At 44.7% G+C, this 23,155-nt stretch overlaps 2 gene segments (V, D, J or C); both read right to left on the reverse strand.

Annotated features, from left to right (window-relative positions):
- The window catches only part of LOC141556155 (immunoglobulin lambda variable 9-49-like), a 1,090,947-nt gene that overhangs the window by 976,810 nt on the left and 90,982 nt on the right, over nt 1-23,155 (reverse strand).
- On the reverse strand, nt 408-10,445 carry LOC141552167 (immunoglobulin lambda variable 4-69-like). The segment is given in 3 exon segments: nt 408-550; nt 9,828-10,250; nt 10,372-10,445. Coding segments are annotated over 3 exon segments (612 nt in total).

Raw genomic sequence — 23,155 nt, forward strand, 5'->3', positions numbered from 1 at the left:
CATTGGGATAAACACCTCTCATGTCAGCTCACCTTCTGTGGGCTCACAGAAACCAACATGGGAAAACCTCCAAAAAGCATCTAGCAAGAGCCTGTCTGGATGGGCAAGATGGACAAATGGGCTCTACTGGAAACCAGCTCCATTTTATGAATTCAAAATGTGGTGAATTACCAGACCCCCAAATTAGGGAGTAAGACATCACTGTCAGCTTGCAAATGCTGAGAGATCTCTATTTCTTGAGCTAATTCTAATGAAAAGTTTTCTCAAGGATTTGGCTGAAGGCTTCCCCTTTTTATGTGAACAAGGTTTGAGTACAGCTAATGTGATGGGATTGTATTCCTCAGTGTGCTCCAGGCAGGGATGGTGGACTAGATGGATTAAGAAGAAACAGGGATAGTCCCAAATGCTTAGCGAAATTCAGGAAGGATAAAGGGCTTAAGGGGAGGCAAGCAAAGAGGGTCAATCACCTGCAGTTCCAAATGATTCCAGGAGAGGGGCCACAAGGCCAATTTTTGGCTATTGAGCAGGAAAAGATGCTCAGCTGTGGTACCTAGAGAGGGGGAATGAGAGTAAGATGAAGGGAAGAGGACAGAATAGGAATTATGGGATGCAGACAGAGTGGAGTGGGAGCACATCCTGGAGCTTCCCCAGAAGTCAGAGCGGAGAGGCACCTAAGGAGTCAGGAAGTGCAGAGGTCAAATGACCTTTTGGATATTAATTTTGGTTCTGTTTCCCCATCTATAACATGGAGTTTATAATACCTACTTCTCAAGGCTATGGTGAGAATCAAAATTTATTACATATACAGGGCTCACCATGCCTTAAAATGTAAATGTTTATAAATGTTATTCTTGTCACTATGAGGAAGCTCTTGTCACAGCTATTCTTCTCTGGAAGCTTTAGGAAGTATCATCATAGTTGCCACCTATTCCTCCCATCATTTTCTCCCCTAGATTTGCCTCCTCTGGTTTGGTCTCCAGCACAAATGGGCCTCCAGGATTCAGTGTCACTGTGGCCCTCATTCACTGCCCAAGCACAGAAACATACAAACCTCCTTTGCACTTTCCTCTTTTTACCTTTAATTTTTAAGATTTCCTAGTTAGTTTTGAATATGGGATTTTCTAGACTTTTTCAATTGCATATGAAATTCATTGGTCTGCTCTTCCTGTATTATTTAGAGTTAAGCTTTTAGAAAGATTCATTTTCATTGGTTCACTGTTTTTGCTATATATCATAGGTTTTAATATCTGCTATTATTCTTGTCCTCTTAAATTTAGTGTTAAGGTAAAACTTTCCTGTAATGTGCTGTTGTCTCCTGACTACCTCCATTTCTTCTTAATCCATCTAGTCCACCATCCCTGCCTGCAGCACACTGAGGAATACAATCCCATTACATTAGCTGTCTGCCCATCGCTCTCTGGGAGGAGATCTGCTGTGTCAACTCAAATCTCTCAGACAGATTCTTCTTCCTGTAGAGAGCCGACTTCCCCTCCTGCAGAGAGCCGCCTCAAGTCTAGTCCAGAAAAAAACTCCCTCTTTCCTCCAGAGCTGCCCTCTTTTATCCTCCCAGAGAATGGGCATGGGATAATGCAAGGGCTTCTGGGAAGAATTACTTCAACCAATCAACTTGCTCCTCCTAAGCATGCAAGCTCTTCCCCAGGAATTCACAAGTAAAACTCCCAGTAAAGGCCAGAACTAGAGAATTGTCAAGTACCGACTTAGAACTTAGTAAGAACCTAATATCTCATTATCTCATTAGCACTTAGTAAGACCCTAACATCTCCCCCTTTCTTTTGATTTAGAACATAGGGTGGTCATAACCTTGAAACATAAATCCATCAATATGGGAGGCATTACACATAATTACATAGATTACATAAACACATAGTAACATAGTCACATAGTAACATAATACATGCTAGAAGTATATAACAAATAACATGATCAAATAATCATAAATTGAGAATTTATAAATGTCCATAAATGCATTGTCCATTAGTCTCATCTTGTGTTAGGAAATCCAATGATTCCTGCTGGTTTTTAAAGTTCTTTTACAGTCTTCTTATTAGCCATTCTCTTTCAGTGTCAGATGTTTCTTAGATTTTCTCCTTTGTTTTGAGGTCTTTCACTTTTTTTGTCTCTCTCTGATGGACAAGGAGAATACCACTCCTTGGCACCCATCTGATTCCTTCTCCATCTGAAGAAATACAAGCAAACCCTCTCCCCCAAGCAGTTAATCTGTCTGGTCTCTTCCATTCACCACTTGGCGATTATCTAAGGATAGTGGAGCTGCTCGCACTGGACACTGCCCTTCTGGTGGGTTATAAAACCTGTCTGCTGGAGCCAGTGCATCTTTGTCAAAAATTATAAAATTAATGGTATAGAGAACTAAATTTAGAAGTTCTTTAGGGTTATCTGTGCCCCCCCCTTTCTTTTGTTTTTGGAGGAGTGTCTTAATGTCTCTGTTTCTTCTCTCTACTATTGCCTGACCTTGTGGATTAAAAGGTATTCCAGCAGTGTGTAAAATCTTATACTGTGCACAAAAGTGCACAAAATGTTTAGAACTATATGCAGGTCCATTAACTGTATTTATTTCTTGTGGCACACCCATAATTGCAAATGCTTGGATAAGGAATTCAGTGACCCCTCAGGCTGTCTCTTTTGCTGGTGGCACTGCAAAAGTGAATCCTGAAAAGTTATCTACTAACATGTGGATGAAAGACAGACGACCAAAAGATTTATAGTGGGTCATATCCATTTGCCAGATTTCATTGGGTCTCAAACCATAAGGATTCTTCCCTGGAGTGAGTGTAGGAGCGTGGAAAGGAAGACAAGCTGTACAGCTTTTTACTATGCTCTTAGCTTCTTCTCTTGTGATTCCAAATTGTAAATGTCAAGCTCCAGCAGCCTGATATTTCAGCAGCCTGAGATTCTTGTGCTTCCTGAAATAAAGGACTACTGGCTAATATGGTTAGAAGGCTATCTGCCTTTGAATTTCCATCAAAAGTAGGACCTGGAAGTCCACTATGTGAGTGGACATGCAAGATATAAATCTTGCCTGGATGTTTTCTCACTTGCTCTTGAAGTTCCTTAAAGAGCTGATAAATATTAGAGGCTGCAAATTTTATTTGGGCTGTGGCAATTCTTTGTACTACACCTCCTGAATAGGCTGAATCAGTAATTATATTTATGTCTCCTGGGTAATAAGTAAGAGCTAGCATGATAGCAAATAATTCATTCTGTTGAGTGGACCGAAAAGGAGTCCTGACTACTCTCTTTATGGTTAAATCATGAGAGTATACAGCATAAATATTTTGTTTGGAGGCATCTGTAAAGATTGTTGGTCCTTTAAGAGGAACTTTAGAAACTTTTTTTTCAGAAATACATTGCCAGTTATGTAGTAGCCGGGTTTAACGGAGACCCATGTGCAAAATTTGGAGCTGTGGCCAATAAAATTTGCCATTCTGGGATGGTCTCACAGCATACATTAATTTGTGTGTTAGTATAGAATGTGTATATATTTTCAGGACTTATTCCAGATAATTGTATTACTCTCTTAATAGCCTTTAATAAAATCCTAGCCACAAGCATTGGGTAAGGAGTAAGGCTTTGTTCTGGTTGTGCTGGGAGGTTCACCCACTCAATCACACTGTCTCCTTGATGAAGGACTGCTATGGGTGCCTCTTTTATAGCAAATACTGTATTTCCAAGGGTTTTTGAATGACTCTTTCAACCACATTGGATAAAGCCAGTTCAACTTCTCTCAAAGCCTCTTGTGCTTCTTTTGTAAGCTGGCGTGGTGAATTTAAAGCACTGTCTCCCCTTAAAATGTCATATAGAGGTTGCAGTTGATTTGTAGTTAGGCCTAACACTGGATGCATCCATTGGATATCTCCTATTAATTGTTGGAAATCATTTAAGGTGTTCGACTTCTCTGTTCTTAAAGAAAGCTTTTGTACTGTGAGTGTCTTAGGATATACTTCATATCCTAAATATTGGAAAGGAGCATGTCTTTGAATTTTTTTCTGTAGCTATATTCAGTTTGTAGTACTTTAGTGTTTCCATGGTCTTTTGTAGACATGCTTCTAACATCTGTTCCTCAGGTGCACATCCCAAAATATCATCCATATAATGTAACAATATTACTTTTGGAAAGGCTTTTCTTACTGGAGCAAGAGCAGCAGCAACATACATTTGGCACATAGTAGGGCTGTTTTTCATTCCCTGTGGCAAAACTGTCCATTCCTATCTTTTATAAGGCTCAGCCAAATTAACACTAGGCACTGAAAAAGCAAATCTAGAGGGATAGAATAGAAACAATCCTTAATGTCTATAACCCATAGAGGCCATTCTCTTGGCAACTGAGTAGGAGATGGAAGTCCAGGCTGAAGAGTTCCAATAGTTTCCATCTGTTCATTTACTCTTTTTAGATCAGTTAACATCCTCCATTTTCCAGATTTCTTTTTCACCACAAATACTGGGGAATTCCAAGGACTTAGAGAAGGCCGCAGTTGTCCTTGGTCAAGTTGTTCGTTTGCTATGTCTAATAAAGCCTGAATTTTATCACTTCTTAAGGGCCACTGTTCTACTCACACAGGTGAATCAGTCTTCCACTGAATAGGAACTGGTGAAAGTGCAGGTAGGCCTTCAACATCAGCCCTGCCTAAAAAGTCGAAGTGCTTATTTGTAATCCTATCTGCTATAAAATGTCTCTTCCCCACAGATTGATGGGGATTTTTTCAACCACAAAAGGAGTAAAAACACCTGTTTCACCTTCAAATATCTATCTCAAAGGCCTAGCACTAACTTCTGCTGCTATTGATCCTCCTACACCAGACATGTAGGTGTCTGCCTTAATCTTTGGCCAGTGACTGGGCCAATTGGCACCTCTAATAACTGTGTGATCTGCACCCGTGTCTACCAATCCTTCAAATGGTATTCCGTTTATATAAATAGTAAGCATAGGTCGGTCAGCTGTCACAGCTGCTGTCCAATATATTCCTGGATTTTGTTCATTGGAGTCAGAATCTAGGCGACTATCACCAGGTTGCTTATTAGGGATATGTAACAATAAGCCTGATGCTACTACTTCTCCTGGTTGATAAATCACACGTTGTCTACCTGTGTTAGTGACTGGGAAATTAGCTACATGTTCTCCAGTTTCTCACATCAGTGTATGGATGGACACTGTTTTGTAGGTGCTCTCAGAAGGTGAAATGGTCAAGCCAGGCTCTGCCAGGCCCCTCTTATCCTCCCCCTGAGAGCCTGGGATAGGCTGGGGAGGGGGCGGGGCTGGATGCAAATCTGGGGCTTCTTAAGCAGCCCTGGTTCCTAAATCAGGGGTCACGGGTCCCAGGGGGAAGATGCATCTCTCAGGGGGAGGGGATGGAGCCCAACTGAAATGTCACCCATGAGGGATCCCAGTGGTCAGAGCAGCCACAGTCAGCTGGGCTCCTCCCCACCTGAGATCCTCAGATGCCTCCTGCCCCCATTGCCTGCCTAAATCTAGTCTCACAGCGCCCCCTAGTGGCCTCAGGCCCCCAGGTACTCCCCCCCCAACACACTTGGAAGCAAACCACAAGGGCTCCACAGCCAGGAGACCCCAGCTTGTTGCTCACCAGTCCCACAAGGGGGCATCTGCACACAGGAGAATGTGGTCCATTGGTGCAGGAGAGAGCAGCCTTGTGGGGCCTGGATGTGACCTAGCAATAGTCATTGTACAGCTTGGGTTGTTTTCACACAAAGTTTGCTCCCTGGTCTTCTGCTTCATTACTTTCCAGTCACATGTGCTCCCGGGAGGACATCTAGTGGTTGGGTAAAGCAGCAGCACTTTTAATAGATGGTGAAGAGTAACTCCCAGATTGAAGGACAGACCTGAGACCTCAAAGGAGCTTTGGATGTGGCCAAGTCAGGGCCTTCTGCCTCCCCCGGGCCTGTATCCCCCTCATTGGGACATGTCAGCCCAAAATCTGTATCAGGGTCTTTGTCCAGCTTTAGGGACCGGCCCCGATTCTCTTCTGGCCGATCCAACCCCTTCAGCATCTTTCCTCAGGTTTTTTCAGAGTTTTCCCAAAGATATGATGTCATCAGCACAAGCACAGAGTTCCTGTCTCCAATTCCACCGGTCCCAGAAGGTGAGGGGCCGTCAGGGAGACGGGACCGAAGTGCCAGCCTCGGATCCACTTAGATTCTGCTGAGGAATCTTTCCCTTTCCCAGCTCTTCCATAGGAATGTGGTCATGGACAGGGAATGAATGGACAAGAGCATTAGTTACATGCTTACTGAGGTAGCTCTATGCTAAAGGCTGGAGATCCTAAGGAAAAACAAAGACAGTCCTCTTTCTCAAGGAGCTCCCTGTTCCCCCCCCCCTCACCCCCGGAGGGTCTCAGCTGCAGGTCTGATGGAGAGATTCCATTGTCCTGGGCTTGCAGCAGCAAATAATGATGCATCTCCATCACCTGCACTTTTACTGTTAAATGTTGTTACTTTGTGTTGTGGACCATTTCATGGAGCCCCAAACTTTGGAGGTAACAACCTCTTTTCTGGGTCTTGCAGAGGCAGGGGTGCAGAGTCTCCAGGAGCGGTTGCCAGGCTGTATCTCCAGAAGGTCGTATCCCAATTGTGGGATAATGGATCCTAAGTTCTGCTCTCCATAAGGTTTAGGACTCCAAATCCTGGACCTTTCTCTTTATGACCAGAAAGGAGGGAGTGGTCAAGGTGCTCTTAGTGGTTTGACTTCTTAGGCCCATGCTACATCTTGTCTCTGCCTTAGGTGTCTTTGTTACTTAAAAATTCAAAGATAAAACTTTTTTTGAGCAATAAGTAATTATTTTGAATGTTGGTGTATCGGTATATCGGTCCACTTTGGTGATTTTTGGTTTTCTTTTTTAATTTAGGAATCAAGCAAGCATTTTTGTAATCTAGTACAAAAATGGGACAGTCTATTATATAGAATGTGCTATGTTTTCAATACATATAATAAAATTATCAAGTAAATTTCTTTTTTTTTCCTTCCATTTCCATCTACTATAGAGATAGCTACCATGGGAAATAAACAAGCTTCCTTGCATATGCAGTCCTTTCTAATACTGCATGTGACTCCTCACAAATCAGTGAAGTGAACAAGCATTTATTAAGTGCCTACTGTGTTTGAAGCAGCTAGCTGGCACATGAGAGAGAGAACCTGGTCAGAAATTAGAAAGACTCATCTTTCCAAATTCAAATCTGGCCTGCGGCTGTGGGCCATTTAGGCCTGTTTGCCTCAGTTTCTCATTTGTAACATGATCTGGAGAAGGAAATTGCAAACAACTCCAATATCTTAAAAAGAAAATTCCAAACGGGGTCCCTGAAAGTCGGACATGACTGGAAACATGACTTCAGAATAACAAACAATAATGTGTTCCATGTTCATGGAGAAAGGCACCAACAGCCCCATTTAAAGAGCTTCAAAGCATAAGGGGGAGGAGTAATGTGCAAACAGCTGTGTACAAGTAGGGCATAAATGAGGTGAAATAGAGCTAATCCCTGAGAGAAGGCATGAGCAGTAAAGAGGTCTGACATTTACACTCATAGTTATACTTTGGTGTGGGAGAAAACCATAGCTTTGATGATACAGACCTTTGTTGACAACATGAAGTCTTTACTTAAAATATCCAAATTTTTCATAAGTTTTTTTTTTTTTTTTTTCTGAGGAGCAAACCCCTTTTAATTTCATGGCTGCAGTCATCCTCAGGATTGTTTGAGCTCAAAGGAAACATCCTTTTTCAACAACTCAGAAGGTGAACACTGACTCTTGCGAGTGGTGGATGGCAAGAGCCTGCACCACGTGTGGGCTGTGGCAGAGGAGAAAAGGGGCAGGAATCATCTTCATCTTCGGGCTGGATGTTGCAGATTTACAAATATCCATTGTCCCAATATCTAGAGCCAGAGAAGTCATGAATATCCCATCATCCTTATCTGACTTCATTTCCATCACTTTTGTCATGATATACTGAGAGTCATGATATATTAGTGCCAGCCAGCTGGGCTGATCTCCAACTGAGATCACCTGCTCCTCATGCACCCACTGCTTACATGGGTACCCCGCCAAAGAGCCACCTGCTGGCTACAGGACCACATCCTTCTTAGTCTTGTAAACTGTACATCATTCAGCACCAGAATTCATTCCATGGACACAATGCATAAAGTATTTTCCCTCGGTATAGACAGGCAAAGTTTCTACATAATGAATGTTTGTGGGAGTCTTTCTGTAGTGGCAAGAAAGTGGGAGCTGAATGGTTGCTCATCTGTTGGAGAATGGCTGAATAAGTTGTGGTATATGCATGTTATGGAATATTATTGTTCTGTAAGAAATGATGAGCAGGATGATTTCAGAGAAGCCTGGAGAGACTGACAGGAACTGATGCTGAGGGAAGTGAGCAGAGCCAGGAGATCATTATTCAAGGCAACAAAATTATATGACCATCGATTCTGATGGACGTGGCTCTCTTCAACAATGAGATGCTTCAAACAGTTCCAATTGTTCTGTGATAAAGAGAGCCATCGACACCCAGAGAGAAGACCATGGGAATCAGAGATACTCAGCTACCCCAGCTTGGAAGGTTTCAAACAGAGGCATCACAACTATTTTGCAGGAGTTAAATTGGGAATTTCTTATGTTTATGGATTAGCTTAAATGATGGCTAATATCTTATTCAAATCTAAAATGATATGAATTTAATTCTTGCCTGTTAAGTTTGTTTTTCTGATAATATAATTCAGCATGTCAGCCCCCATTTATTTTTGTGTTATGAATAAATGAATTAGAAAACATTTTAATGTTTTTATTAAATATCAGACATTGAGCTAAATGACAGTGATGCCAATTGAAAGATCGTCATCATGACTTTAAGAAGCTTACATTCTGATGAAGAAACAAGATTTATAGAATAGCAGTGACAAAGGAGTAGAACTTGAGCATACGGTCAAAGATATGATGAACAACTTCTAGTATAATGAACTGACACATCTTTTCCAATATTGATTTGACTAGTATTCTCAATGCATGAAGGAGAAAATATTTAGGTGAGCTGAATGGGAAACTGGTAGGTACACCTGCATATCATTTATGCTTTCATTCAAGTTACTGACAAAAAAAAAATGAACAGTACAAAGTCAAAAAATAAACTTGGGCACCCTCGTAGGGATTTCTCTACAAGTAAATATTAATGTATTGATGGTCTATTACTTTATATGTAGGTTATTCATTCAGTTCTTTATCCACCTAAAATTACTGCAATATAATTCTCATTTTTTCTCTATTACTCATAAATATCACATTTGTGACTATCAAAAGCTTTGTTTTTTGTTGTTTCTTGTTGTTTGCGGTTTGTTTGTTGAAATACAGACCTTATACCCTAAAGCAAAAAAAAAAAAAAAAAAAAAAAAAAAGGCAAGATGAGGAGGGAAAACTCTAAGAATGATTTAAATAGAGGGGATGATAATCTACTCCATTAGAGCTGACATTTCCACAACTCTACTAGGTAAAATTGAGAGCCTGCACCAAGCCCCCAGTGGTGCAAAAAACACAGGTGCATATATTCCACCCCCCACAGGGAGGGAAGTGTGTGTGTTGGTGAGTGTGGGAGAGAGAGACAGAAAGAGACAGAGAAAGGGAGACAAGTGGAGAGACAAAGAAATAGAAAGAGAATGAGAGACAGAGACAGAGACACACACACACACACACACACAGAGGGAGAGACAGGCACAATATCAGGCATGGATATAGAGACAGAGTGAGCAACAAAGAAAAAAATGTGTGAGAGGAAGAAGCAGAGAGAAGGAGAGACCCTCTGGTCCCCTGGCAGTGTGAGCTGAGTCAGCAGCCTGGGCCAGGTCGGGGCTGCAGGGAGGTCTTTGTCCCACTTCCCCACTGAATGTATCACTGTGTTCAGCAACGCCACTACTAGTACCATAATATGTCGCACAGTAATAATTGGCTTCATCCTCAGGCTGGACGCTGCTGATGGACAAGTAGCGATCGGCCCCAGAGCTGGAGCCCGAGAAGCGGGTGGGGACCCCCTCGCCCTTGCCTCCAGCTCCACCGGTACCGACATACATGAGGTACTGAGGGGCCTTTCCCGGGCTCTGCTGGTACCAACCAATAGTGTTCCCTCTGTATTCACTGCTGAGGGTGCAGGTGAGCCTGGCGGCGGCTCCCAAGGACACAGACATGGAGGGAGCCTGAGTCAGCACAGGCTGGGAGAAGGAACCTGGAAACACAGACAGACATGAATGTCCCAGCACAGGAGAGAGGGGGGAGGTGCTGGGAGACCTTCCCAGGAGACCCCGGCACAGGGAGGGGGGAACAGGAGGAGCAGGGCCAGCCCTGACCTGAGCAGAAGGTGAGCAGGAGGAGGCAGAGGAGAGGCCAGGCCATGGTGCAGGGGACCCGAGAGCTCTGCTCCCCAGAGAGAACTGCTGGGTCCCAGTAATCCAGGCTCCTCTTATCCTCTCCCTGGGAGCCTGGGATGGGCTGGGGAGGGGGCGGGGGAAGGATGCAAATCTGGGCCTTCTTAAGCAGCCCTGGTTCCTAAATCTGGGGTCACGGGTCCCCTGGGGAAGGCGTGTCTCACAGGAGGGGATGGAGCCCAGCTGAGATGTCACCTATTAGGCAGCCTAGGGCATCAGAGCAGCCACAGACACAGTCAGCTGGGCTCTTCCCCACTGATCCCCAGGCTCTCTTTCCCCATTGCTTTCTATAGCCAGTCCTATATTGCCCCCTAGTGGCTGCAGGTCCCCGGGTCAATCCAGCCTGGAAAGCAAACCTCAGGGACTCCATAGCCAGGAGACCCTTTCTTGTTGCTTAGCAGACCCACAAGGGGGCGTCTGTGCACAGGATATAGGAGGGTTGGGTGCAGGGGACAACAGCCTTGGGGTGTGTGTATGTGTGAGACCCTGTAATAGTCATTGTAAAGCTTGGATCATTTTCAGACAAAGTTTTGCTTCTAGGACTTCTGCTCCATCACTCTCCAGTGAGGACATCTAGTGGTCGGGTAAAGCACCAGCACTTCTAACAGATTATAAGTAGTAACCCCCAGTTTGGAGAACAGACCTGAGACCTGGAAGGGACTTTGGATGTGGCCAAGTCAGGGCCTTCTGCCTCCTCTGGGCCTGTATCCCCCCTTCACCATGACACGTGAGCCTCACATCTATACCAGATAAAAGGATCGGCCCCTATTTTCTTCTGGCTGACCCAGCCCTTTCAGAGTCTTTCCTCATGGTCTTCCAGAATTTTCCCAAAGATATGACATCATCAGCACAAACACAGACTTCCTGTCTCCATTCCCTCAGCCCTGGAAAGTGACCGGGGCCCTCAAGGGGACGGGACCTAAGTGCCAGCCTCGGGATCCACTTAGATTCTGCTGAAGAAGCTTTCCCTTTCCCAGCTCTTCCATAGGAATCTAGTCATGGACAGGGAATGAATGGACCTGGAGCATTAATCAAGTGCTTACTGAGGCAGCTCCATGCTAAGGGCTGGTGATCCTAAGGAAAAACAAAGACAGCCCCTGGTCTCAAGGAGCTCCCTGTTCTGCCCTGGAGGTTCTCAGCTGTAGGTGTGATGGAGAAGTCCCAGGGTCCTGAGGTTGCAGCTGCAAATAATGATGATTCTCCTTTAATTGCACTTTTACTGGTAAAATGTTATAACTGTGATGAGGACCATTAAATGCAGCTGAAGACTTTGGAGACAACAACCTCCTTTTTTGGAGTTTTACAAAGTAAAGGGTGCAGTGTCTACAGGGGCAGTTGCTGGGCTGCATCTGCACCAGGTTGTGTCTCAGTTGTGGGGCAATAGACCCTAAACTGGGATCCTTTCCATTCATAAAGTGTAGGACTCCAACTCCTGGGCCATGGTCCTCATGACCTGAGAGGAGAGCACGGTCTTGGTGGTTCGGCTTGCTAGGCCATCCTGCATCTGATCTCTTCCTCGGGTGTCTTTGCTTTTAAAAATCCAAAGATAAAACTTTTTCTTAAGCAATAAATAAAGAAGAACATTTGAACATTGGCACGATATCTTGGCCCACTATAGTGATTTTGACATTTCTCTTTTATTTTACATTCATTTATGAAATAAAGGAAGCATTGCTGTAAACTAACATAGAAAGGTGCCAATTTATTATATACGATTTGCTATCTTTTAAAATATACAGCAAAGTTAGCAGGGAAATTTATTTTGTTTCTTCCCTTCCTGTCGAATCCTGGATATCAATCCATTAGAGACATCATTGAAGACAAATAGGTTTCCTTGTAGATGGGGTCCTTCTATTTCTGACTCTCTGACTCCCGGCAAAACAGCCAAGTCAATAAGCATTTAGTAAGTGCCTACTGTGTTTGAGGCAGCTGGGTGTACAAGGCATAGGTTGCTGGGTCAGAAGTTAGGAAGTCTCATCTTCCTGACTTTAAGTGTGGCCTGGGACACTTAGGACCTGTGGGTAAGTCATTAAACCCTGTTTGCCTCAATTCCTCATTTGCAAAATTAACTGGAAAAAGAAATAGCAAACTCTTCCAGTATCTTTTTCAAGGAAATTTCAAATGTAAGTCAGACATGACTGGGGAAACGACTTAAGAATAAAAACAATCTGGTCTCAGACACTTAACACCTTAGCTGTGTGCCCCTGGGCAAGTCACTTAACCCCAGCCTCAGGAAAAAAAAAATTGGGGAAAAAAAAAAACAAAACCATGTTCCATGTTCATGGAGAAAAGATGCAAACAGCCCCATGGGAAATAATCTCATTCCCTAAGGTCAGAGGGGTAATATGCAAATAGCTGTGTTTCAAGCAGGATATAAAGGCCTAAAATAGAGCTAATCCAGAGAGAAGCCATGACTGACAGGTTCTGGCAGCCAATTCTAGTGACCAGATTCCATCTTTCTCAGTACCCAGAAGAGAACTTTATACAGACAGTAACTAAATTGCTTTGTGGCTCAATAGTATTTCAGTCCTGACCATCTCTTCATGACCAAAATATTAGAGAGATTTGCTGTTTCCTTCTTCACCTCATATTATAGATGGGGAAACTGAGGTGTAAAAGGGCTGAACCTCTGAATAGGTGCACTGGAATCAGCCAGCCAAGCACTTAAGGCTAATTACCTATTGGCCAATACTCTATTAGCATGTGCTGGGGAAAATGGCCCTTCTCACTCTTCCCTATTGGCTGGATCTTTTGGTGTATACAGATAATGGTAGGAGGGATTAGGGGGTGCACTGAGACAAGCCAGAGTCACTTTGGAGGAGGTTGAGGAGAAGGGAGGTGGGGCAGTGGAGAGCATGTGGCAGTTTGTCCCTCCCCTTTGCTTTTCCCCCAAAGACCAAGGACTTTTGCTTATCCTGACTCTGGCTGATTGTGAGGCCTGCAGGGAGCTAGGCCAGACTTCACACTGAGGCACAAAGTGAACTTGCCCAGAGCCACAGAGCTAGGAAATGTCTGAGGCCCGATTGGAAGTCAGGCAAATGAAGTGTTTTTGACTCGGGGCCTGGCCCTCTACCTGCTGCACCACCTAGCTCCCCATGGCCACAAGCTGCATCCTCTGCCCTTTCATTGCCTAATCAACTTTGAAGTCTGCCCTCCTTAAGAATACAGTTCTTAGAAACCCAGCTGGCAGGTAGCCGATCCTATGTTGGTGTCCAAATCCTCTCCATTTCGATTCAGAAATCTGCAGGACTCCTTCCTCCATTTTGGTTGAATGCTGGAAAGTTTTATTTGACATTCTGGCAAGAATGGACGCCTGGGTGAGTAGGTGAGTAGACACAACTTTGAAACTCCGAGGACCACGTTTTCTGTCCTGTACTGAAGCACAAATCCTTCCCTTGATTTCTCCTTAATTGGAGGTTATAGAAGGTACAAGACATGACTCTCCACCCCTTATTACATAGGCAGTCCCTGCCCCCCAAGGAGCCTCTGTTCCAGAAGGGAGAAGGGTAACAGAGGAGGGCTAAGGGCAAAGAAAAAAAGGTTCTTTTCAAATCTCAAGGCACCCCCTTCATTACAACAGGGAATCCTTGCCCACAAGGAGTTTACATTCTTTTAGGTCAGATAACTTTCACTCCTGATTATTTCTTCATGTCTTTGAAGATTTCAATTTTCTACTTTGCTTCATTTCTCCCATTTAATTGTCCTAACTGTGGAAAACAAATATGGATCCATTTCTCACAATTTCCCCTGCTTGGACGGGGCTACCCTGAAGTCATAATGTCCAGCTCCTGGGCAGAGCCCCATTTGTAAGAAACAAAATATCTTAACCAAGAACTGTCTGACTCGCTGCTGAATGCAGGAAAGCTTTAGTTTACATTGTTGCAAGCATGGGAGCCTCAGTGAGCAGAGCCCTCAGCCCATTTTTCAGTTCCTGTTTGATGACCTCTCTGAGAGCCTTTGGATTTCACTCCTAGATTGTAGCCATTGAAGAGGCTCTCTCTGAACATGAGCTTGTTTTCAATGTTACCATGGTGTTTCCCAGGCTCCTCTTCCTCCTCCTTCTCACCAGTTTTCATGGGATTTATGTTGAACTGATGCTGGGCTAAGTTTCTATCCTGCTGCTGCTCTATTCATAATTGATGTGCTCTGGATGATGACCCAGAGAGATACAATGATGGCTTTCTTTTTTCTTCTTTTTTAATTATTATAGCTTTTTATTAGCAAAACATATGCATGGGTAATTTTTCAAGCCTGACCCTTGCAAACACTTCTGTTCCAACATTTCCTTTCCATCCCTCCCCTTGATGGCAGGCAGTCCCATACGTGTTAAATATGTTAAAGTATATACAATATATGTGTACATATTTATACAGTTCTCTTATGGCATAAGAAAATCAGATTTAGAAAGGTAAAAATAACCTGGGAAGAAAACGAAAAATAAGCAGCCCACACTGGTTTCCCAGTGTTCTTTCTCTGGGTGTAGCTAGTTCTTTTCATTTCTGATCAATTGGAACTGAATTGGATTTTCTCATTGTTGAAGAGGGCCATGTCCATCAGAATTCTTCATCCTATAGTATTGTTGTTGAAGTATATAATGATCTCCTGGTCCTGCTTACTTCCCTCAGCATCAGTTCCTGTAAGTCTCTCCATCCCTTTCTGAAATCATCCTGTTGGTTATTTCCTATAGAGCAATAATATTCCATAACATTCATATACCATAATTTACCCAACCATTCTCCAACTGATGGGCATCCATATATTTTCCAGTTTCTGGCCACTACAAAAAGGGCTGCCACAAACATTTTTGCACATGTCAGTCCCTTTCCCTTCTTTAAGGTCTCTTTGGGATATAAGCCCAGTATTAACTCTTTTTGAGTATAGTTCCAAAGTGCTCTCCAGAATGGTTGGATCTGTTCACAACTCCACCAACAATGCATTAGTTTTCCCGCATCCCCTCCAGCATTTGGATGGCTGCTTTCTGAATGGGATAAGTGTGTCATATGTAAGCGCACTTACTGTAGGCTCACAGAAAACAGACATGGGAAAATCTATATAAAGCCTCTAGCAAGAACCTGTCTTGATGGGCAAGTCAGACAGGTGGGCTGTGCTAGAAAGTAGCAGTTTTAGGAATTCAAAACTCAGTGACCAGACCCAAAAAATAGAGATTAAGACATCAGTGTCAGCTGGGAATTGGTAAAAGATTTTTATTTCTTCAGGTTATTGTGATCAAAAGTTTATCAAGGATTTTCCTGAAGATTTCCCCTGTTTTATGTGAACCAGATTTTAGTACAGGTGATGTGAGGGGATTGTATTCCTCAGTGTGCTGCAGACAGAGATGGTGGAATGGATGAAATAAGAAGAAACAGGGATAGCCTCAAATCCAATCTTTTCATCAGGAAGGATGATGGGATTAAGAAGGCAAGCTTACAGGGTCAGTCAGCTGCCATTCTCTCTAATTCCAGGAGAGGAGACACAAGGCCTATTTTTGGCCATTGAGCAGGAAAAGATGCTCAGCTGTGGTACCTAGAGAGGGGCAGAGAGAGTAAGATGAAGGGGAAAGGAGAGAACAAGAATTGCAGGATACTGATAAAGTGAAGTGGGAACACATCCTGGAGCTTCCCCAGAAATCAGAGCAGAGAGGCACTTGAATACACCTGGAGTTAGGATAACCTGAGTTCAAATCACCTTTCACATTAGTTTTGCCTCATGTGTCACATGGAGATTATAAACGCATTTCTCATGACTGCAGTGAGAATCAAAGAAGTTGTTATTTTAAAAGTCCCTCCACACCTTAAAATGCAAATGTCCATAAATATTGCTCATGTTATTTGAGGTAAGCTCCTGTCACAGCCAGCAGTGTTCTCTGGGCTTTTGGAAGCATCATAATCATTGCGATCTATTCCTCACATCCTTTTCTCACCAGGATTTGCTCCTCTGGTTCACTCTCCAGGACAAATGGCCTCCAGGACTCAGTGTCACTGTGACCCTCATTCACTGCCCAAGCACAGAAACGCTCAAACATCTTTTCACTTTCTCCTTTCTCATCTTTAATTTTTCAGATTTCCTAGTTAGTGTGGAAATGGGGATTTTTAGTCTGTTTTTCCCCTAGACTTTGAAAATTGCATATTCAATCCATATATAATATATATATATATATATATATATATATAATACATACATATATATATATATATATATATATATATATATATATATATTTATAGCAGACCAGTGGATTGAATATGCAATGTATATATGTATATATAATTGTAAGCTGTTTGAATTATTTCTTTTTGTCCGATCACTGTTTTTGCTGTATCCTGTAGATTGTGATATTTTGTATCATTTTTGTTTTTCTCTTAAAGTTAGCGCTTAAGATTATGACGGTGCAACTGTCCTGTTTGAGGATGGGGCCAGATCTGGAAGGCTGGGTTAAAAGAAATAAACAGCAGTTCTGTACAAGACTGATTCAGTCCATGAAGCTCTTTAAAAGTAAACAGCTTTTAAGGGAAGAAAATGCCATCAAGATGTGCAAATCAGAAATTCATTCAGGGGCAGCTAGGTGGCGCAGTGAATAGAGCACCAGCTCTGAATTCAGGAGGACCCTAGTTCAAATCTGGTCTCAGACACTTAACACTTCCTAGCTGTGTGACCCTGGGCAAGTCACTTAACCCCAGCCTCAGAAAAAGAAAAAAAAAAAAAAGAAATTCATTCAGGCTCTCGGGGACTCAGTTTCTTCATCTGTAAAATGAGAGGTCTGGAATTCCTTATTTCCATGGTTCCTTCCAACTGCACATGTATGATTCCATAAACCCCACAAATCATTAATGTCAACAAACATTTATTAATCGCCTACTGTGTTCCAAATTATGGGGTACAAAATAGACAAAAATAGCTTCCAGTCTTGAGGAACTCCCAGTCTAAGATGGCTGTGGGGACAACATGTAAACTGCAACAGCCAAACAGCACATAAAAGAGACAAAGGAGAGGAAAGAGGTAAAGCACTAAGCTTAAGGAGGTCTGAGAGGGACTTTATGCAAAGCAAGGTAGGATTTTACTTGTGACTGGAGGGAAGAAAGAAGCTGGAGATGAGCAGGGTCAGACAGCTAGGCAGGGAACACAGCCAGAGCCAATGGCAGACAGTGTCCTGGGGAACAGTGAGGAGATTGTTGTCTCTGGAAGGTGGAGGAGCAGTTAAGGATCCAGAAGCTTGGAATGATGGAAAGGGGCTTGGCTGTAAAATGACTTGAAAGCCCAAGGGAGGCCTCTAAATTTTACCCAGGAGGTAACAGAGAGGCAGAGGAGATGATGGAACAGAGGAGACAAGGAGGTGACAAGGTCATATCCAAGGCTGAATGTGGTGGCTGGACTTTAATGGGAACAGCCTTGAAGCCGGGGCCAGGCAGCTGCTCGTGGCCACCTCCAGTGTTGGGTGCCTGGACCTGGCCCAGCATGGCGTCTGTGTCAGGGGAGAAAAGGGAGGCCGGGCCCAAGCCCGGCAGCACTTGGAGTCCTCTCTGTTCCCACCTCAGTGCTGGGGACTTTGCGGCTCTATAAGGAATCTGTGGCTGAGGCCTCATGAACCCTGGCTGTTGTCCCAACGGCCCTTTCACCAAGGATCATTTCTCTTTCCAAGAAGGAGCCGGGCCAGGTGTTGTGGGGAAACCATGGCAGAGGCTCCCTCTCCCCTCCTCTCTATTTGTCAAAGTCTGAAGGCTGAAGGCTCAGATAAATCTCTGCCTTGGAGTCTCAATGGGACATGGGTAAAATCCAGGTTCTGGGGTCAGAAGATCTGGGAGCAAGACCTAGTGGGAGAATGTACTCTAAGTCTTACCTCAGGTGACTCATTGAACAGCCTGGAGAGAGAGAGAGAGAGAGAGAGAGAGAGAGAGAGAGAGAGAGAGAGAGAGAGAGAGAGAGAGAGAGAGAGAGAGAGAGAGAGAGAGAGAGAGAGAGAGACAGAGAGAGAGACAGAGAGAGAGACAGAGAGAGAGAGACAGAGAGAGAGAGAGACAGAGACAGAGAGAGACAGAGAGAGACAGAGACAGAGACAGAGACAGAGACAGAGACAGAGAGAGAGAGAGAGAAAGAAAGAGAGAGAGTGAGGGAGAGACAGAGAGAAATGAAGAGAGACAAACACACAATCATGCACACACAGAGACAGACAGACACAGAGAGTAAGAGAGACAGACAGAGAGAGAAAGAGAGAGGCAAAGTCAGCAAGAAAGTGAAAGTGTGAGAGAAGAAGAAGCTTAGAGAAGGTCCCCTGGCAGCCTGGGCCAGGTCTGGGCTGCAGGGAGGTTTTTGTTCCACTTCCTCACTGAATGTGTCACTGTGGTAACCGTTATTACCATCACCTGCCCCACAGTAATAATCGGCTTCATCCTCAGGCTCGATGTTTCTGATGGACATGTAGCGATTAGCCCCAGAGCTGGAGCCCCAGAAGCGGGTGGGGACCCCCTCGCCCTTGCCCACACCTCCACTGCTGGTGACATACATGAGGAACCGAGGGGCCTTTCCCGGGCTCTGCTGGTGCCAATAGATTGTATTCCCACTGTGCTGACTGCTGAGGGTGCAGGAGAGTCTGGCTGTGTCTCCCAGAGGCACAGACATGGAGGAAGGCTGAGTCAGCACAGCCTGGGAGAAGGAACCTGGAAACACAGACAGACATGAATGTCCCAGCACAGGAGAGGATGGGGAGGTGCTTGGAGACCCTGAGACCCCAGGACAGGGAGGGAGGAGCAGGAGGAGCAGGGCCAGCCCTGACCTGAGCAGAAGCTGAGCAGCAGGAGGCAGACCAGAGGCCAGGCCATGGTGCGGGGGATCCAAGAGCTCTGCTCCCCAGAGAGAACTGGCTGGGTCCGGCTCTGCCAGGCCCCTCTTATCCTCCCCCTGGGAGCCTGGGCTGGGCTGGGGAGGGGGAGGGGGCTGGATGCAAATCTGGGGCTTTTTAAGCAGCCCTGAACCCTAAATCTGCATTTTCTCAACCATACCCTGAGTTCTAACTCTGAGGTCATGGGTCCCATGGGGAAGATGCGTCTTTCAGTGGGAGGGGATGGAGCCCAGCTGAAATGTCACCCATGAATGATTCCAGGGGTCAGAGTAGCCACAGCCAGCTGGGCTCCTCCCCCCTGAGATACCCAGAGGCCTCTGTCCCCATTGCCTGCCCAAATCCAGTCTCACAGCGCCCCCTAGTGGCCTCAGGCCCCCAGTTAACTGCCTCCCCCCCAACTTGGAAGCAAACCCCAGGGGCCCCACAACCAGGAGACCCCTGCTTATTGCTGGCCACTCCCACAAGGGGGCGTCTGTGAACAGGAGAATGGGATCCACTGGTGCAGGAGAGAGCAGCCTTGTGGTCTGTGGATGTGACCTTGCAGTAGTCATTGGCTTCGGTCATTTTCAGACCAAGGTTTGCTTCTAGGACTTCTCTCCATCACTCCCCAGTCACACGTGCTCCCGGGAGGACATCTAGTGGTCGTGTAAAGCACCAGCACTTCTAACAGATTACAAAGAGTAACCCCAGAACTGGAGGACAGACCTGAGACCTCAAAGGGCTTTGTTTGGAGCCAAGTCAGGGCCTTCTGCCTCCTCCAGGCCTGTGTCCCCCTCACTGGGACACGTGACCGCACATCTGTACTAGAGTCTCTGCCCAGATCTAGGATCCTCCTCTATTTTCTTCTGGCCGATCCGGCACTTCTGTCACTCTCCTCATGTTCTTCCACTTTTCCCAAAGATATGGCGTCATCAGCTCAAGCACAGAGTTCCTGTCTCCATTCCCTCAGTCCCGGAAGCTGATGGGGCCCTCAGGGAGACAGCACCGAAGTGCCAGCCTCAGGATCCACTTAGATTCTGCTGAAGAAGCTTTCCCTTTCCCAGCTCTTCCATAGGAATCTGGTCATGGACAAGGAATGAAGGTACCTGGAGCATTAATCAAGTGCTCTCTGAGGCAGCTCCATGCTAAGGGCTGGCGATCCTGAGGAAAAACAAAGACAGCCCCAGGTCTCAAGGAGCTCCCTGCTCCACCCAGGAGGATCTCAGCTATGGTCAGATGGAGAGATTCCCCAGTCCTGCTGCTGCAGCTGTAAAAGAGGATGATTCTCCTTTCACTGCATTTTACTGGTAAAAGCTGTAACTTGGTGGTGGGTACCATTTCTGGAGCTGAAAACTTTCTGGACAAGGACCTTCTTTTTTGGAGTATTGGACTGTCACGAGTTCAGGATCTACTGGACCCGTGGCCAGGCTGCATCTCCCCAAGGTTATGTCCCCGGCATGGGATAAAGGTGTCCGGGCCGCTCTCATGTGGCCGTCGTCCCATGGGTGGGTTTGTCGTATTCTCAAGTATGAATATGTAACTGTGAAACGTGACATGGAGGGCCCACTCTGGCCGTTGGGCCATTCATGTTTCTGAAGATATTTGCAGGAAGTCCATTCCATCTTTCACAGGATTCTGAAGAGGGAACTTTGTACAGCAGCAGCTGAATTGCTTCTGTTGCTCAGAAATTTTTCAGTCCTGTCCAACTCTTCCTGACCCCTTGGAGGTTTTCTTGGCCAAGGTACAAGAGTCGTTCGCCATTTCCTTCTCCAACTCATTTGGTAGTTGTGGAAACTGAGCCATAAAGGTCACTTGCCCAGGGTCACCCAGCCAGTAAAGGTCTGAGGGCAGAGCTGAATTCAGGCAAATGTGGTCTTTTTGATCCGGATCTGGCACTGTACCGCTTCACCAGCTGGCTGCCCAGAGCTACACGTTGCATTCTCTGCCATTTCATTGTGTGATCTACTTTGTCTGAAGTCTGGACTCCTTCCTTACAAGAACATTCCTATAGAGCTGCCTGGCAGATTCCAGATCTTAAATTAAAATTAGAAACCTGTCCGTTTCTATTCAGAATCCTGTAGGATCCTCTCCTTTCTCTCTTTTTTGTGGTATACTTTTGGGTGAGTTCATGTGTGCTGTCCCCTGTCCTTTGGATTTTATTCTTGGATTGGAGCCATTGAAGAGGCTCTTTCTGAAGAAGAGTCTGATTTCACTGTTACCATGGTGTTTTCCACCTCCTTTCCTCTCCCTCATCCTCATTTCACACTTCTCACCTGTTCTCATGGGATTCAAATAGAATCGATGCTAGGATAAGTTTCTATCCTGCTTTCTTTTGGTTCCTGATCCATGGGCTATTGATGAAGGCTTGGAAGCTTTCTTCATTGGGATAAACACCTCTCATGTCAGCTCACCTTCTGTGGGCTCACGGAAACCAACATGGGAAAACCTCCAAAAAGCATCTAGCAAGAGCCTATCTGGATGGGTAAGATGGACAAATGGGCTCTACTGGAAACTAGCTCCATTTTATGAATTCAAAATGTGGTGAATTACCAGACCCCCAAATTAGGGAGTAAGACATCACTGTCAGCTTGCAAATGCTGAGAGATCTCTATTTCTTGAGCTAATTCTTATGAAAAGTTTTCTCAAGGATTTGGCTGAAGACTTCCCCTTTTTATGTGAACAAGGTTTGAGTACAGCTAATGTGATGGGATTGTATTCCTCAGTGTGCTCCAGGCAGGGATGGTGGACTAGATGGATTAAGAAGAAATGCAGATAGTCCCAAATCCAGACCAATATTCAGGAAGGATGAAGGGATTAAGGGGAGGCAAGCAAAGAGGGTCAGTCACCTGCAGTTCTAAGTGATCCCAGGAGAGGGGCCACAAGGCCAATTTTTGGCTATTGAGCAGGAAAAGATGCTCAGCTGTGGTACCTAGACAGGGGAAATGAGAGTAAGATGAAGGGAAGAGGACAGAATAGGAATTATGGGATGCAGACAGAGTGGAGTGGGAGCACATCCTGCAGCTTCCCCAGAAGTCAGAGTGGAGAGGCACCTAAGTAGTCAGGAAGTGCAGAGGTCAAATGACCTTTTGGATATTAATTTTGGTTCTGTTTCCCCATCTATAACATGGAGTTTATAATACCTACTTCTCAAGGCTATGGTGAGAATCAAAATTTATTACATATACAGGGCTCACCATGCCTTAAAATGTAAATGTTTATAAATGTTATTCTTGTCACTATGAGGAAGCTCTTGTCACAGCCATTCTTCTCTGGAAGCTTTGAGAAGTATCATCATAGTTGCCATCTATTGCTCCCATCATTTTCTCCCCTAGATTTGCCTCCTCTGGTTTGGTCTCCAGCACAAATGGGGCTCCAGGATTCAATGTCACTGTGGCCCTCACTCACTGCCCAAGCACAGAAACATACAAACCTCCTTTGCACTTTCCTCTTTTTACCTTTAATTTTTAAGATTTCCTAGTTAGTTTTGAATATGGGATTTTCTAGACATTTTCAATTGCATATGAAATTCATTGGTCTGCTCTTCCTGTATTATTTAGAGTTAAGCTTTTAGAAAGATTCATTTTCATTGGTTCACTGTTTTTGCTATATATCATAGGTTTTAATATCTGCTATTATTCTTGTCCTCTTAAATTTACTGTTAAGGTAAAACTTTCCTGTAATGTGCTGTTGTCTCCTGACTACCTCCATTTCTTCTTAATCCATCTAGTCCACCATCCCTGCCTGCAGCACACTGAGGAATACAATCCCATCACATTAGCTGTCTGCCCATCGCTCTCTGGGAGGAGATCTGCTGTGTCAACTCAAATCTCTCAGACAGATTCTTCTTCCTGTAGAGAGCCGACTTCCCCTCCTGCAGAGAGCTGCCTCAAGTCT

The sequence above is a fragment of the Sminthopsis crassicaudata genome, chromosome 1, assembly GCF_048593235.1.
Source record: "Sminthopsis crassicaudata isolate SCR6 chromosome 1, ASM4859323v1, whole genome shotgun sequence".
Taxonomy (NCBI): Eukaryota; Metazoa; Chordata; class Mammalia; order Dasyuromorphia; family Dasyuridae; genus Sminthopsis; species Sminthopsis crassicaudata.